Source organism: Trachemys scripta, chromosome 10 (genome assembly GCF_013100865.1).
Source record: "Trachemys scripta elegans isolate TJP31775 chromosome 10, CAS_Tse_1.0, whole genome shotgun sequence".
In the NCBI taxonomy this organism is placed as follows: Eukaryota; Metazoa; Chordata; order Testudines; family Emydidae; genus Trachemys; species Trachemys scripta.
This window is the reverse complement of record NC_048307.1, coordinates 8,671,160-8,687,320: the sequence shown is the minus strand read 5'-3', so window position 1 is coordinate 8,687,320 and position 16,161 is coordinate 8,671,160. Positions and strand designations below refer to the sequence as shown.

Sequence of the window (16,161 nt, the reverse complement as noted above, 5' to 3'; positions counted from 1 at the left end):
CTTGCTATGGCATTAATTAGAGTGCTGTAACTTTGCACAGCATGTTAATGTTACAGCATTGGTTAATTACAGACAACCTCATAAACACACATGAATTCCAAACTTATTTCTTTTAGATCTGTGTTTATTATTTTGAAAACATTTTAAATCACTGCAACAAGGAGAATGTTTGGAAATAACTTAGATGCAGGAATCTAGCCAAGCTTGAGTCAAAGCTTTCATGCTCTGTGTTTGAAACACCTACATGCTTTAAAATCATGCCTAAATAATTATTTTTTAAAAAGTGTCCATAAAGAAAAAGAAAACCCTTCAAAAACATTTGAAGAACTGCAAGTGATTGTAAAGTCAAGCTTCCTCAGGAAGTGTGGCTCTTCTTGCTAACAGATGGGGGAAAAGGTGGCTTGCTTATACTTGTGTTTTACTATCCAGATAGAATCATGCAATGGTTTTACAGAATAAGTAACTCACAGATCATAATGCTGGTTCCACTTGGGGTCTAATGTGTTCTTCACAGTGTCAGTTGAATGGCACTGACCTGATCCGTCTACTACTATTTTTGCAAATGGATCAGGAAGTCCTATGGAGGGGGATGTGGGAGAGAGAAAAGGTACAATTAGAATCACAGTGCCAAATTAATAATTGAATACACACACACACATTAATTACACTTACACACATTTTTAATGCATCAGAAACTGAAAGAAAAAAAAAAACTATCTTTCTGTAATTTTATATAGGACCAATAAAGTGATGACCATAATTTGACCTTTGAACTATTTTTTTGTTGGTTCAGTTTTCCTTTTTTATCCCAATTCTGCCATGAGCTTTTAACATTCTTATAAGGAAAAATTTACAGTTATCCTAAAATTCTTTTTGTAACTTAAATACAGTTTCCATTCCTAGGATCAGATTTTTTTTATGACACAGATTTGCTTAACATAATTCTAACCTGTAGCAAATTTTGAAATTCTTTAGGGGAAAAAACATTAAATACTGCTTAAGTTAAAACAGTATTTCATTTAAACAAATACCTTCATTAGTATCTATGCATTTCTATGCACTCTTTGATATGATGGTTAGGCTCCAGCACTTGTATGGTATTTTATAACCTCAGAGTGCTTTACAAACATAACTGTTACCAACTCTTTTGAGATCAGTATTATGCCTCTTTTACATAGACACAGAGGTGACATCAGTGGTAGAGTCAGGACTAGAATTATTGTGCCCCCCCCCAGTCTTGTATTTAGGCTGCCTGTCTACATTATACAGTAATATGAACCTAAATAGTAACCCAATGCTACTGGCAAACGTGGAAGTTATCCCTAACTCTCTCTCACAAAGAAACAGACATGCATAGAAGTTAGGACAGTAACAATGTATAGTTTAAAAATACAAGTGTGAGAACAATACCATAAAGCTATTTATACAGTATTAGAAATCTGTCAGTTATACTTACTGAAGAAATCTTTTTTTGCAAGATTCTTGGCACATAATACTGCAAAACAAAAATATCAGATTAATATATCTAAAAACCTTTTATAAAAATATCTTCAACACCCATAATGATTAGACACTAAAAATTTTCTCACTCTTGATCTTAACTTAAAACTGAGCAAGTTAAATATCAACACTGCTTTTTTTGCCCTCAAAATTTGGAATCAGTTTAGTCTCTGCATGCACTCATGTATGGAGGGAGTTGAATTAATATNATTTATTAGAGCATAAGCTTTCGTGGACTACAGCCCACTTCTTCGGATGCATACGAAGAAGTGGGCTGTAGTCCACGAAAGCTTATGCTCTAATAAATTTGTTCGTCTCTAAGGTGCCACAAGTACTCCTGTTCTTCTTTTTGCCAATTATCCATGACCTTCTTGAAGATCCACAAATCAGACATTATTTGCCTCTCCCCAATTCTACAGAAAAGGATAGCAGAGTACGCAGAAATGAAGGAAGTAAGGGAAGGAAAGACTTTGGTCTGACTATCTCTACTTCTATAAGGTCCTCTTCTGTCCAAGACTCCAATCTTAATTCTACAGTTCAATAGGACCTTTTCAGTATCCAGTCTAAATTCAAAGGAGTTGTCCAATATTCATTAAACTTCTATATCAGACTAGGAAGCATAACCACTGACTGTCAAATATTAACTTTAATATCGTCACGATATTTAACTGTTACTTAAGGTGTGTGTGAGAGAGAAAGTAGGCTAGCTATAACAGTGTTCAATTTATGTATCACTAACCACTTGTTGAGAAGGTCCCCTCTATATCAGGATGAGACTTCTGGACACAAGTAGCAGGATGCTTGTATAATGCTTATGCCATCACTCTGCCTATCAACATCTCTCCTCATCTCTTTCCCACCCTGCAGCTAACGAGTTCCCATTCTACATAAAATCAGCCCTAGGAATGTGGGGTTAGACACAGGCACCTTCACCTTGGCTAAGCTAGACTTGGGAGGTAGTTGTAACAAGAGTGTGAGAAAAACAATCTTGGCACACCTCTGCTGAGACCCTTTCAGCTTCCTGGGAGCAGCTCTGCACTGGGAGCAATGCCACCAGCATCTGCCTTCAGCTAGGAAGTGGAGTAAGAGGCTGTCAAAGAGCAAATGTGATTGAAAACAACACGGCATTAAATTCATAAATGTATAACCAAATGAAACTGTCCAGACTAGCTTGCTATTCAACCTGAATGAACTGCAAAGATAAACCATTCATTTTTACATCCTTTGTAGCAACAGGTAAAGAATTTTTTTAAATACAATTATCATAACAATGTCTCTTTAAATTGGGTGCTAGATCACAGGAATCTCCTTCCATAACGTTTTTCCCCCACTGACCAAAAAATGAAAAATCTGCAGGTCTGTGAAGTATTGTACTCGAAAGAATACTGATGACACAATTTGAAATAAAATAGGATTACAGAATCAGAGTCAGTTACTACATGAGCACTTACAGAGCAAAATTTAATTTTCTTCTACTGCTGGGGTTGATTTGAGAAAAAGGAGGAAACAAACAGAAAAAAGTGAATATGGAAAAAATTAGAGTCAGAAATGTTAGACTGTTAGTTGAAATTTCTAATTTAAAAAAATCCCTTTAAAGTATGGAATTGTTCAGCCTCTCACCCCACTTCTCACCATCAATATGAAAGCTTATTGGAGAAGTTAAAGCCCTATACTCATTGTTAAATTAATATTTTCAGACTGACCCAAGTTTTGTGGTGTTTTCTTACAGCTACCTTCTCCAGAGCTTCTGAATAAAAGCCACTGCAGTTCCTGACTACTGGAAAATTAGATTCCCTGTTTAATGTTTTATCTTTGCCACTGGCTTTTGGTCTACTGTAGCAGAGTATTACTGCCAATTTTAGTACTGCAGTCTGTAAAACTCTCAATTTTAGATAAAGCTATTATTCACTCTAGTAACAAAAATCCTGCCCCAAAACAGTCAGTGCTCCAAAAACACCTTTATGAAGCAGTCTCAGCAGCCAGCAACCCTGAGCTGTGCCCCTGGCTTCATTCCACTATTTGCGCACTAAAGTCACTGAAGCAAAAATGCTTTTAACTGCCCTATCAATGGTTCACTTAAAAAAACCCCTCAGCTTTCTAAAACCAGGTAAACAAACAGGGGACAAAGGCACTTGATAGGGGACTGCAACAGGAAGTGGTACTGGTGATTGAGGAGAAGGCTTTCCTCCTCCAGGTTGTGTTTATGCCAGACTTCTTCTTAAAGTGCACTACCACCAGTGACTCTCTTCTGGCAGGGTGCACGATGGTAGACTAGCCATTGACATTCTACTGCCAGAGCGCTATATACCACTTGTAAACAAATATCTCACTGCATTTGCTGCAAAAATATTGGGGGTGTTCACCCTGGCATGCTGGTCATTTACATTATGCCTTCCAAATAGCTTCCCCTCACCTTGTTTCAACAAAAAGATTGAGGAGTACTTGTGGCACGTTACAGACTAACAAATTTATTTGAGCATAAGCTTTCGTGGGCTAAAACCCACTTCATCGGATGCATGCAGTGGAAAATACAGCAAGAAGATATATACACACACACACACACACACACACACACACGGAGAACATGAAAAATGGGTGTTGCCATAACAACTATAACAAGACTACTCAATTAAGGTGAGCTATTATCAGCAGGAGAAAAAAAAAGTTTGTAGTGATAATCAGGATGGCCCATTTCCAACAGTTGACAAGAAGGTGTGAATAACAATAGGGGAAAAATTAGCATGGGGAAATAGTTTTTACTTTGTGTAATGACCCATCCACTTCCAGTCTTTATTCAAGCCTAATTTAATGGTGTCCAGTTTGCAAACTAATTCCAATTCTGCAGTTTCTCGTTGGAGTCTGTTTTTGAAGTTCTTTTGTTGGAGAATTGCGACTTTTAGGTCTGTAATTGAGTGACCAGGGAGGTTGAAGTGTTCTCCGAATGGTTTTTTAATGTTATAATTCTTGACGTCTGATTTGTGTCCACTTATAATCTCTTGCGTGGCTCTAAGTTATCTGGGGGGCACATACCACAGTTCTTAGCATTGCAGTAGGCAGAGATACTCTGAACTCTTTGCCACTGAATTGTAGGAGAACTTGTCGGTCCTTTCTGGGCACGTAGAAGGAATTGTGGGAAGATACTGCAGGACTAGATGCACACCAGAGCATCTAGTCCAGGGGTCTCAAACTCAAATGACCACAAGGGCCACATGAGGACTAGTGCATTGACCCGAGGGCCGCATCACTGACCCCCTCCCTCGCTGCCTCTGGCCCTGTCCCCACTCCATCCCTTCCATTAGGCCCCGTCCCACCTCTTCCCACCCCTTCCCCGCCCCATTCCAACCCCTTCCCCGAAGTCCCCACCCCAACGCTGCCCGCAGGGGTGCGGAAAGGGTGCAGGGTGCGGCGGCAGGGGCTCAAGGCAGGGAGTTGAGGTGCAGGAGGTGTGCAGGGTGCAGCAGGGAGCTCAAGGCAGGGAGTTGGTGTGTGGGGTGCAAGAGGGTGAGGGGTGCAGCAGGGGGCTCAGGGCTGGGGTGCAGGAGGGGTTCAGGGTGCGAGTTCCAGCCCAGCGCCGCTTATCTAGAGCGGCTCTGGGGTGGCAGCAGCGCGCACCGGGGCCAGGGCAGGCTCCCTGCCTGCCCTGGCCCCCAGCCCCGCGCTGCTCCGTTCCAGGAAGCAGTTGGAACCCTGTGCCTGCAGCCCCTGGGGGAGGGGGAGGGGCTCAGGGTTCCGTACATTGCTCTTGCTGCTCCTCCAGGTACCTCCCACAAAGCTCCCATTGGCCGCGGTTCCCTGTTCCCGGCCAATGGGAGCTGCAGGGGGCAGTGCCTGGAAGGAGGCAATGCAGGAGCCCTCTGCCTCCTTCCCCCTCCCCCCAGCCTGAATAGGCGTGCTGCCAGCTGCTTCAGAGAGTGGCGCGGGGCTCACAGCACCACAGGCGGCAATCCCAGGGCTAGGCAGAGGGGCGGGTGGAGGAGGCACGGGGAGCTTTGTGAGCCACATGCAAGAGCCCCATGGGCCGCGTGTTTGAGACCCCTGATCTAGTCTGTATCCAGACTACAGAGTGGTTGTGTTAGAAACTGACAAGTTGTCTTCACTTGAGTTTTAACTTATACCCCTTCTCAGGCCAGCCAACTTGAGTTAAAAGGAGCACTGCATTCAAGTCAGAGCTTTTTGTGTGTGGATGGGATTCTAATTAGGAGCAACACTTAAATTACTTGAGTTAACTTTGCAGTGAAGACAAGTCCTCCGAGAATGATCAGCTCTTCCTGTACAGAAAGAGGGGCGGTCTCATTGTAAGAGGTCTGCAGAGCTATGTTTTGGTCATCTTTGTGCTTTCATCAGGTATTATAGTTGATTATCTTTGTTTGTATAAATGCACTTCCTTGGTGGACATAAGGGTGCAGAAAAGATTTTGACTTGAAAATATTTACACATCTGACACCAGTCTTGACTTTCCCTCCCTAATCATAGGTAAAGTTAGTTAACACAGAATAGGAACTTTAACAGGTCATTTCTATTAAAAGCATTAAAGATTTTAGGGCTCAAGGTTTTTTTTAATTCTTATTTATAAAGGTCTACTTTGAAAGTTTCCTTATGGGAAGAGAGGAGTAAAAGTGGGAAACAGGAACTCCTAGATGCAAAATAACTGACACATTGTAATGAATGTTACTATATACCACACAAGGACATCCGGCTGCAATGTACTTTACATTTAGATGTGGTCTACATTACAAATGTATGGTATAACTACTTTGTTTGGGGGGCGTGGAAAATCTACTACCCTGAGCGACAGAGTTAGCACTGTCTATGTCAGAATTTCAATTGGTATATGTTGATGGGAGGGCTTTTCCCGTCAACACAGCTACCCCCTTTTGGGGAAGCGGAATACCTACACCAATGGGAGAAACTCTCCCATTGGCATAGATAGCATCTTCACTAAGTGCTACAGCAGCACCATGTGTAGACAAGCCCTCAGTGTATCTGAGATCAGGTCTACACTATAAGCTTTTGCTGGCATAGCTATGTTGGTCAGGGGCAGAGTGACCAGACAGAAAACGTGAAAAATCGGGACGGGGGAGGGGGGGGAGAGAGAAGGGGCCTATATAAGAGACCCCAAAATCGGGACTGTCCCAATAAAATCGGGACATCTGGTCACCCTAGTCAGGGGTGAGACAAGGTTTGAGCTCTGACCAACATAACTGCATCAACAAAAGCCCCTGGTGTACAGTTATACTGGCAAAACTCTGCTTTTACCAGTACATGCTCCATCCACACTAGGAGCACTTTGCCAGTACAGCTATATCAGCAAAACGCCTAATGTAGACCGGCCCAAGATACAGAAATTATAATAATAATAATAGTAATACCTCCACTAGTGCCTCCAGAGTTCACATGGTATGCAACTTGCAAACAAAGGAATCAGTGGCGACCTATTTATGAAGGAGAATTTTTTTGGCACTACTATGCAACAGTGCAACCGAATGCTATACTATTTATAAGTTCTGTCTTAAGGGCGATTTTCCAAATTGCTGTTTTTCTACCCCTAAAAAAGGCAGTTTAAAAATAACTACAAACAGCAGTGTGTTCTGTTATTCAAAGCTAAAATGCAGAGGGGAAAAGAACAAGTTTTCTGAGAGGGCAGCATAAAAGGTCAAAGTATTTTAAGTGTTAAAAATTAGACAGCAGCAGCCCAACACATGTGGTATTAAATTCCACAGTACAGTGGCACAAGATTAAAAACCTTAGATGAATCTGTTAAATGAAATCCCTTCTCATCCAAATGGTTCAGTGTATTTTCTGTGGAAAATATTCTGAATACCACCAGCAACCCTCCCTATACTGCCTCTGAGAATGATTCTTCTTGCTGTTCCTATTCCGTGTGCATGCCCTTGAGAGAGACTTCACGGCAGACAAATGTGTTTTGATTTCCCACCACTAGGCAACACATGAAGAAATCTACGTGTGTTTTTTTCCAGGTTGGCAATCATTTATGTTTGATGGGGTATGGAAGGAGAAATAGTTTAATAGAAAATGAATATTGCTGAAGGCACCACGTGTATAAAACAGAGTTTCTAAGACTAACCACATCATTGTACCAAAATACACCATTATATTTGCAATTTGAAGTTAAATTGTTACCACAAAGCCCAAGGCATCCATTCTATTCTCCTCTTCCTTTATTTTTGTTTTTTTTATTTTGATCATAATTTTAAGTGAAAATCTGAATTTTATTTTTTCTTTTTTTTTAATTCAGAGTCAACTTTGCACTTCAGGTTCTGAAAGATTTCAGAGGGTTGTGTGTATTTAACTTTTCAAAAATCAAATACTTGGGTCTCTGATATTTAAAACCCAGAGAACAGAGGCAAACTGAAAACCTGTACAGATGTCCATGCAATAACTCATCAGAACATTTTGCAAACATCACATAACTGACCTGCATTAATGATAGAGAATAGTATTATAATGCCGACACAGTTTGCTAGTCAGCAAAGAACAGGCTTCAGTGGAAATACAAACTATATCCTGACATTTCACATCACCTTAACTAAAACTAGAACTCAACTGCGTTACAGGACTGAATCAATACATTATCCTTTACATTCTTATGAAGTTTTCTCTTAATTAACTGCCAAAGGAAGAGTTACTAGATTTAAGATACGTAGGTCTTTTTATGCAGCCCTTTTATGTGGGCTGCAGTAGGGTTCAAAGTATGGTTTTTTTTTTTCTGGGTTGAAACTCACTACATAGCCATCTACAAACAGTAGGCACCTCTGAAGAGAGATTCAAAACACACACCAGAAGTGAGTGTGAGCATTTTTATTAAGCAATAGCTAGCAATTAAAAGTGCATTAAAAACTAGTTGGAAAAGAATACTAACAGGTTGGTCCTACATAAGCATAAAAAGAACTTGCAAATAGGAGAGTTCTCTCCATTTATGTTAATTTCAACCTGACATTACCACAAAAGGAACCATATTGTGTCTCAAATTCCTGATATTAAAAAAACCAAAACACTACGGCAGTGACCAGCAATAAACGTGATTAAAATCTGCATCTGTACATCCTGTGTACGTGGAAGGGTTGGCTAGCTTTCCAAACTTTTGGAAATATTTTAACCTTTACTAAGGAAAAATATAGGGCTAAATGGTGGGGCGAGGCTGATTGCAGGGATTTATAGAAGGAATTTATAGAAGGACTAACGTGTGCAGGGGAACAGACTTGGGCCTTTGTGCATATGTGGTGAATTACAGAAATGGGGAAGAGAATAAATTGGGGGGCATGTGAAAGATCTAGAATTAATTATGTGGGAGCGAGGAAGATTAATTGGTGTTGAATTAAATCAATTTAATTTATTCGAACATATGCAAATTTAATTTTGTCAGGAGATATTAGCAGGTATGGAAATTTTTTTAAATATTAACTTCTCCATCTGTCCCCTCCTCTACCCACCCATAATTAGTGCCCGATCCAACCCTTATCTACTAACCTAAATATTTCTTTAAATGCCCCTAAAATTCTAGCTAGTGTATCACTTAACCAAGGATTCTCCTGTGTCCCCAACACAACATAGCCACTGTCACCCTGTGTCCTCCCCTCCACCTCTGCGCCAAGAACCCTCCCACTCCCACTGCACCATTACTTGTTCTGTAACAGAAATTCAAGAAGTCAGAAATGCCTTGTGAGGGCAGCCACAACTCCCCCTCCCGGAAGCAGATCAGTTTTTGAAAGTAGGAGTTTCCCTTGGTTCCTGTTCACCGTACTTGTTTAGCCTCTATGCTCAATTCCTACCCATTACCTACTCCTCTTATTCAATCACCTTCTTATCTATATTTCCCCCCCCTTAACAGTCTCCCAGCCTCACAAAACAAATTAAGACAATTTAGATCTTTAATAGCAATTTTTAGCCACAGAGCTCAAAGCACTTTTCAGTCTTATCAGTATTCCAATTTTACAGATGGGTAAATGGCAGAGCAGGGAACTGTCCCCAGATCTCCCAATTCCCAGTTCAGTGCCATATTCATTGGACTACACTGCCTCCATTGACATTTCAGGGGAATACAGCCACATATTCCCACTGCATGGTATACTATTCTCAATCTTCTCCTAAGTAATGTAGCCACAAGAACCACAACCAAAGTGAAAACAAAAGTCAAATTTTTCTTCCCTCTTTTCTAACAAATGTTTCCAACAAATCTGATTGAGTGAATTCTTTATGAAATGCCCACAAATTATCTTTCAACGATCTGAGAATACATTATGCTCTCATTACCCCCATTGTATTCCGTCACAGTCTGGATACAATATGTATTTTGAGAAGTGAACAACTGAGAGACTGGTTAGAATACTTTTGTTGTTGTTGTTGTTTTTTAAAGTGATGTATATACAGGGAATAAAGTTCAGAAAATAAAGTGCAAAAATCCTAAACGCAACTTTATAGATGAGAATTTAAACAACAAATCAGGAAATTCAAAGCTACAATTCAAATAAGAGCTGTAACAATATTCCCTTTCATATATGCAGCATATTTCTGTTTATGCTGTTAATTTTATGCCCTAATGTAGAAGCAAAGCATCCAAGTTACAGTTGCTGTGGTAACCACAGTTTTGGATTTCTTGTGAGTTTTATTTCTTAAACCATAACATTATATTCATTTCCATTCAATATTTTTTTTAAAAAAAGAGAAATTCTCTGTTGACTAGCAATGTTTATCTGAATGTTTCGCACATATCTGATCACACTCTGAAACAGATATTGATGTGCAGAGCTCCACACCATTATCATAAAATTAAAAATTTGTTGGAAGGTCAAGTGTTGAAAATTATGTGCTGCATGTGTGCTTCAAATAACATCAAAATCTTTGAGAAATAAACCCATGATGAAGTTCTAAAATTAGCTGTTTCAGTTATCCAAGTACTAAAAAAATTCTTAAAGCATGAAAATACCAAGTGCACACAGCAAGTCTGAGGTAGAGCTGGTAATCAAACTCAGGAGTTCTGACTCTTGCCCCCATATCTTAACATTATACTCTACTCCCAGCCTTTGCTGAACCGCAAAAAAAATATATAATAATCCAAAAAGTAAGCATCTGACAACAGCATCTTTAATCATAACTTCACCAATATGCATTTGATTTTTACAAATACCAGAGGTGCGACAGTGAATGGTTAATTCAATATAAAATTTGAGATCTGAACACAATACGGGTACCAATTTTAGCTATTAAAATTGTCTTTAGGTTCACCCTTTAAACATAATTCTTTCCTATTTATGAAAAGACTGAAGCTACATCTTGAAATGACATTGGGATCCTGTACCTGTATGGAACAGGAAGGAACAACGCTAACAATGATGCAAAAGCCATTTATCAATTTGTACTAACTTTTAATATTAGGAAGGTAGGACTATTTGGTTTCTTTTAAAAATAATGCAAATAGTCAGTTAGGTATGTTATATGAATGTGCTTTAATTACCCATCTGTTAATGCTATCAGTATTCATTCACATTTTTTAAGATTTTTGGCAGAGTACAGAACCACCTAAACAAAAGGGTTACCAACTGCAGACAGCATTCATTTCCTAACACATCAAACCCACAAGAATATTTAGGCAAAAAAAAATTCTTAATTAATAAATATATGGATGGGAGCCTGGACTTCCCCCCCGTAATTTTCCAGGAAATCAAACATTCCACAAATACAAACTCTAGCCTTAAACTACTCATCCACTTCTGAATGATTACAAACAAAACTGTACAGTGAAATTCATGCAGGACATAAATGGACTTTCTAAGGACACGAGAAATAGGAAAGGAACCCCAAGTGAATATCCAAAAAGCTTTCTTCCAAAATTTCTTTGGAATTGCTTTGTATATACTTAGCAGGAAAGTGTTTACAGAATACTCAGATAATTTAGATAGCTATTTACTGGTTCAATGAATTTAGGATAATATTCAACCTCCTCTTTCACAAGTTTGAAAGCTCTTCAAATGTCTCAAATGGATTTTCTTTAAAAATATATATTTTTATAAAAAGTGTGTATAGCTGATCATTTCGGTGCTAATTCAAATATGTAATGGTCTTCTGAAAACCTACATATTAGTTATAAAATGCACCAGTTTGGATCTTGCTCTTTTACCAGATGCACTCTGTTCTCCCTTTTGAAAGCGAAGGGCTCAGCCAGCCGCTCTACTAGTAGAATTATGTTTTTGTGACCAATCTGTGAAACACAAATGACAAGGGTAGAGTCATTTTCACACAGCTGCCTTTTTTTTTTTTTAAACAAATATCCATGTGTCAACCAAGTTTGAGAGTCCTTACAAAGAAACATCTTTCTTTGTCCCTTTGTATACTGGGAAAACTTGGACGGCTATATCCCATACTGCCTCAGTAGGAGATAAACTACCCACAAAACACATACATGCTGAGTGGCTCCAACAATACACCATGCTATATACTTTAGGATGCTTTACTACACTTACAGCTAAGAGGAGGGAGGATCAGCCAAACTGATTAAATAGACAAAATTTGGGGCGGGCGGAGGGAGGGAAGAGAGAGAGAGAGTATTGTCCACAGAGCAAAACACATTTGAAATGGTGACAGAAAGAGAACCACATGCCAGCTTATATAACTCTGGCAAGGGCAAAACATGGTTAGCCATTATACTTATTAACCAAGAATTATCTTTGACCCTGTTTCCCCCACACACACAGTTAAGCGCCAAATAATTTATCAGTAAAAAGATAGCAAAAACCTGACTGGTCATAGGCTTCAAGTGTCCTGCAGTGGAAAGCGGAAGCCTCTGCATTGAAGCTGTTGAGAAAGTTTATTTAAATACAATAAGGCCACAGGCCAACAGTGACATTATATTATTCCCAAATGGTCAAAGCTCTAAAACATCCATCCAAATGGCAAGCATTTTTTTGCCATTTCAATCCTGAAATCTTCATAAAAAAAGCATTTTGCATTTCAGCCAAACAATGCTTGGGATTTATAGCCCTTCACATAGACTATATTAATCTCCAAAGACTACTTCCAATTTTAGATGCTATTTAATTTACTTAAAGATCATACCAAAAGTGACAAGGCCATGATTCAGAATTCCATATATATTACAAATCAATTATGTGAAGTTAAATTTTATTTTTCAAATAAATGGAATAAGACAACAAAAAAATCAGGGTATTGATTCAACATAAGATACAAGAGCAAAAGTATTTCAATGAAAATAAGCCTATCTGGAATTTTTATGGACAATACATTTTTTTGGTACAGATAAGTGTCTGGTTTTCATCAAATGCTCAACAGGAATGTTTGCAAGAGCTTAAAAACAAACAATGTTATTTCAAAAATGTATGCAGTTAAACCATGTGTAAGCTGTAAACTATGCAAACTGCTAGTTCATCCCATGAGAGTTTAAATGTATCACTATGAAAGATTTTAGTTAAACAACTTGCATGGAACATTGTCTTAAAGTAAAAATACAGGCATGCCTTCAGTCAAAGCTTGGCACTCAGCTGAGCAGACCTAACAAAAGCGGCCATGTAATGCACTGTGTAAAGGCAGCTAGCAATTGGCTTCTGCTGAAACTATACATTACTTCAGATGATGGACTCAAGAGCCACCAGAAAGAAAAAAGCTTTTATAACAACAACTTTTAACTGGGAGAAGCAAAGAGTAAACTTAATTCTGCTAAAAGGTACAACTATAAAATAAGAGAGGAGTAAATTGACCCAACAGCAAGTGAAAGTCCACAGGATAGCTGCTATTTAAATAGACGGAAACCAACACACACTCTTGTAGATTCAATTAATGACCTGGAACCAACAAGGATATTCCAACTTTCAATTACAAGCAATTCTTTTGATGGCAACTAATACTAGCCAAGGTACTTCTATAACCATCATAACCACAGTATCCTAGCACCCCCTTTCCCTAAATTCTTTTAAAATCACTAAATCCATTCAAATGAAGGATTTCCAGTACCAAACATCAATTTAGGAAACAAGGAAACTTCACTCTGTAAAATATCAGAAACAAAAATTTTAAGGCCAGATTTTGAATATGTCTAAACATGAACCAGTAAGCCAGTAGTTTACATCTCCAGCAGTTAATCTGACACCAACTAATTATTGGAACTAAGGGTTATTCTTTAAAGTAAAATTATAAAATAGAGTCTCTTAAATTAATCTGACATTACTACTGGAGTGGCCTCTAAATAAATACATACTGAAGTACTTTTCAAGAAGTCCACAGTCCATGTTCTCCTTTTTTTTAAACGTATAGGATTTATTTTGTTTTAACTTACTATTGTGTATAGGTATTAATACTGCAGCCTCCATTTTGATATTGAGTACCTTAAGCAACCGGTGGTCCGGGATTTCCCCCCATTTCCTAGAGTATATAGCTGGCTTTCACATTTATATTTTACTAAGAAAGCTATGGCAAAAAGATGGCTTTTACTTTTCCATCTAAAATGTAGTAAGACTAATTGTGTCAATCCTTGTGATAGAATTCCAAAGCTATGGGCCCCACTGCCAAGGCAACTCTGTTCCCTGCTTCCACAAATTTCAGCCTTGTTATTAACCGTTCCATTGTTCCTGATGGATACAGCTGTCTGGGTAAGAAGGACAACAAGGGGGACAATTTTTGAGGTAACCAAGCCCCAGCTCATTGAAGGCTATAAATATCAAGATCAGGACATTAAAGCCAGTATTCAATGGGGAGCTAAGAGCATCCAAAAGATGAGGGTGATGTGTTCATATTGATCTGGGCTACTTAGCAGGTGGACAGCCATTAGTTGAACCAGCTGGAATTTTTTCATCAATGTTATTTTTATTCCTTGGTAGAGTGTGTTGCCATAGTCAAGCCAAGGGTAACAAATGTGTGGATGACCACACATCCAAAGGATGGGGCATGGCCTCTTGGCCAGTAGTAGATGGAAGAAGTTATTTTTGGCTGCTGATGCTAACTGGTAATCCAGTATCACTGAAGAATCCAAAAGGAACCTAAAGCTGCATACCACCATGGAACGCTGAGACTAATGTCATGGTGCTGGCTAGTTCTTCAAAAGCATTTCCCTTCCCCCGCCAGGCATCAAGGCACTGATACTGCTTAGACACTAACAGCTAGACGGGGTACTGTTATTTTCAATATGGAGAAAATATACATTCTGGATACAGTTTAGTTATTTCCCATGAGTATAACTTCATTTCACAACTATATGAGTGACCTGCCTTGAATTCCTGTTATATTTATTCTGAGTTGACAGTTATGTCATATGTCATTAGAAAGAATTCCCCCAGATTAGTAATAAGGTCTTAGATTTTACCTAGGACCGTATCAAGGTATTAATGACATTCACATTTAAGACCTTCATATACAAGATTTGCCTATCAGCTAGATTAGTTTAAAAGATTTATCTATAAGTCTAAAGATTTTAGATTGATTACCTACTTTTTGATGCACAGCTAGTTACTATACGTGAGATCCTGATGAATAGTTTCAACCCCTGCTGATACTGAAAGATCAGCTTTTTAGCACAGATATACTGCCTTCCCTTTTATGTAGCCCATTCGAAAACACTCAGCCAAGCAAAGTGAGCCTGCCACATGAAGTTATTGCAGCATAAACACCCAAAAGTCATTCTAAACACCATTTGGATTCCTTCCTGTAGGAAAATATGTACTAAAAATGGAGAAAGTCATTTTCATTCATTACTCACATGTGACCACGTCTACATCACAAATGAAGCTATGCTTGAAATCCAATATCACTGTTCCCTCCAAGATCCTTCCAACTGTGGCTGCACATAGTTTAGCCATTTGTGCAATAGACACAGTCAAACCCCATTTAATACTGGATCCAGGAAGTGTGATACTGCTCTATAGTCACATTGCCACTGCAGCTAGACAGAGAAGGATCTAAACACTAAAACTCTGCCGATTCTATACACTGGCACGAGACAGAACACCTAAAGTATCAGATTAGCGGTCAAACATCTATTAATCAATTTTGGTTTTTATTAATACTCCTTTATAGCCACATTATTTCTATCAGATATAGAAAACAAGGCATACTTTTCTTAAGCCATTCCCAGAAGATTATAAAAAGGCACAGCCAAATCTGAAGACTAAGGCCTATATTTCCCAGACTTAAGTATCTAAAGTTGCACAACAAAATCTATTTTAAGTAATTGCTCTGATTTTCAGAAGTGCATTGGGCACTTGTAACTCCCAACTATTTCAACAGAAACTACAGGCACCAAGTTTTTTTTGGTTTTGTTTTGTTTTTGGTAAATCAGACCTATTACCTAAGCACCTAAATATGGAGTTAGGTGTTTGATTTTAGGAACTCAAATTTGGAAGTTCTAGCATAAGGGCGCAATTTATTTCTCAAGTCTGGGGAGGTAAGGAACAGAAATTTTCTGCAATGAGACAAACATGAGATTCTTAGCACCAGCTTTGATTTTTAATATAAGAAGTCTATCGATTAAAATATTACTCGTAATTGAATCATTAGAAAATTTAAACTGTCAAATTCTGAGATTTATACACAAACTATTATACATCCTCTCCATTTATCGGTCCAAAGTACTGTAGTTCAGCACAAAGAGCTTAAAACTCTTATTCCCATTACTATTTGGACATCTATAGTTTTCTAAAG

General features: G+C 38.6%; 1 protein-coding gene across 3 annotated transcripts in view; it reads right to left on the bottom strand.

The window, feature by feature from the left end:
• Positions 1-16,161, bottom strand: part of SMURF1 (SMAD specific E3 ubiquitin protein ligase 1) — a 60,867-nt gene that overhangs the window by 25,106 nt on the left and 19,600 nt on the right. For all 3 annotated transcript variants that reach the window (XM_034782902.1, XM_034782904.1, XM_034782901.1), the window contains exons 2-3: positions 1,457-1,495; positions 469-577 (exon numbers count right to left, since the gene is read on the bottom strand). In XM_034782902.1, the coding sequence (XP_034638793.1) occupies positions 469-577; positions 1,457-1,495 (148 nt within the window). The remainder of the gene's footprint in view (positions 1-468; positions 578-1,456; positions 1,496-16,161) is intronic.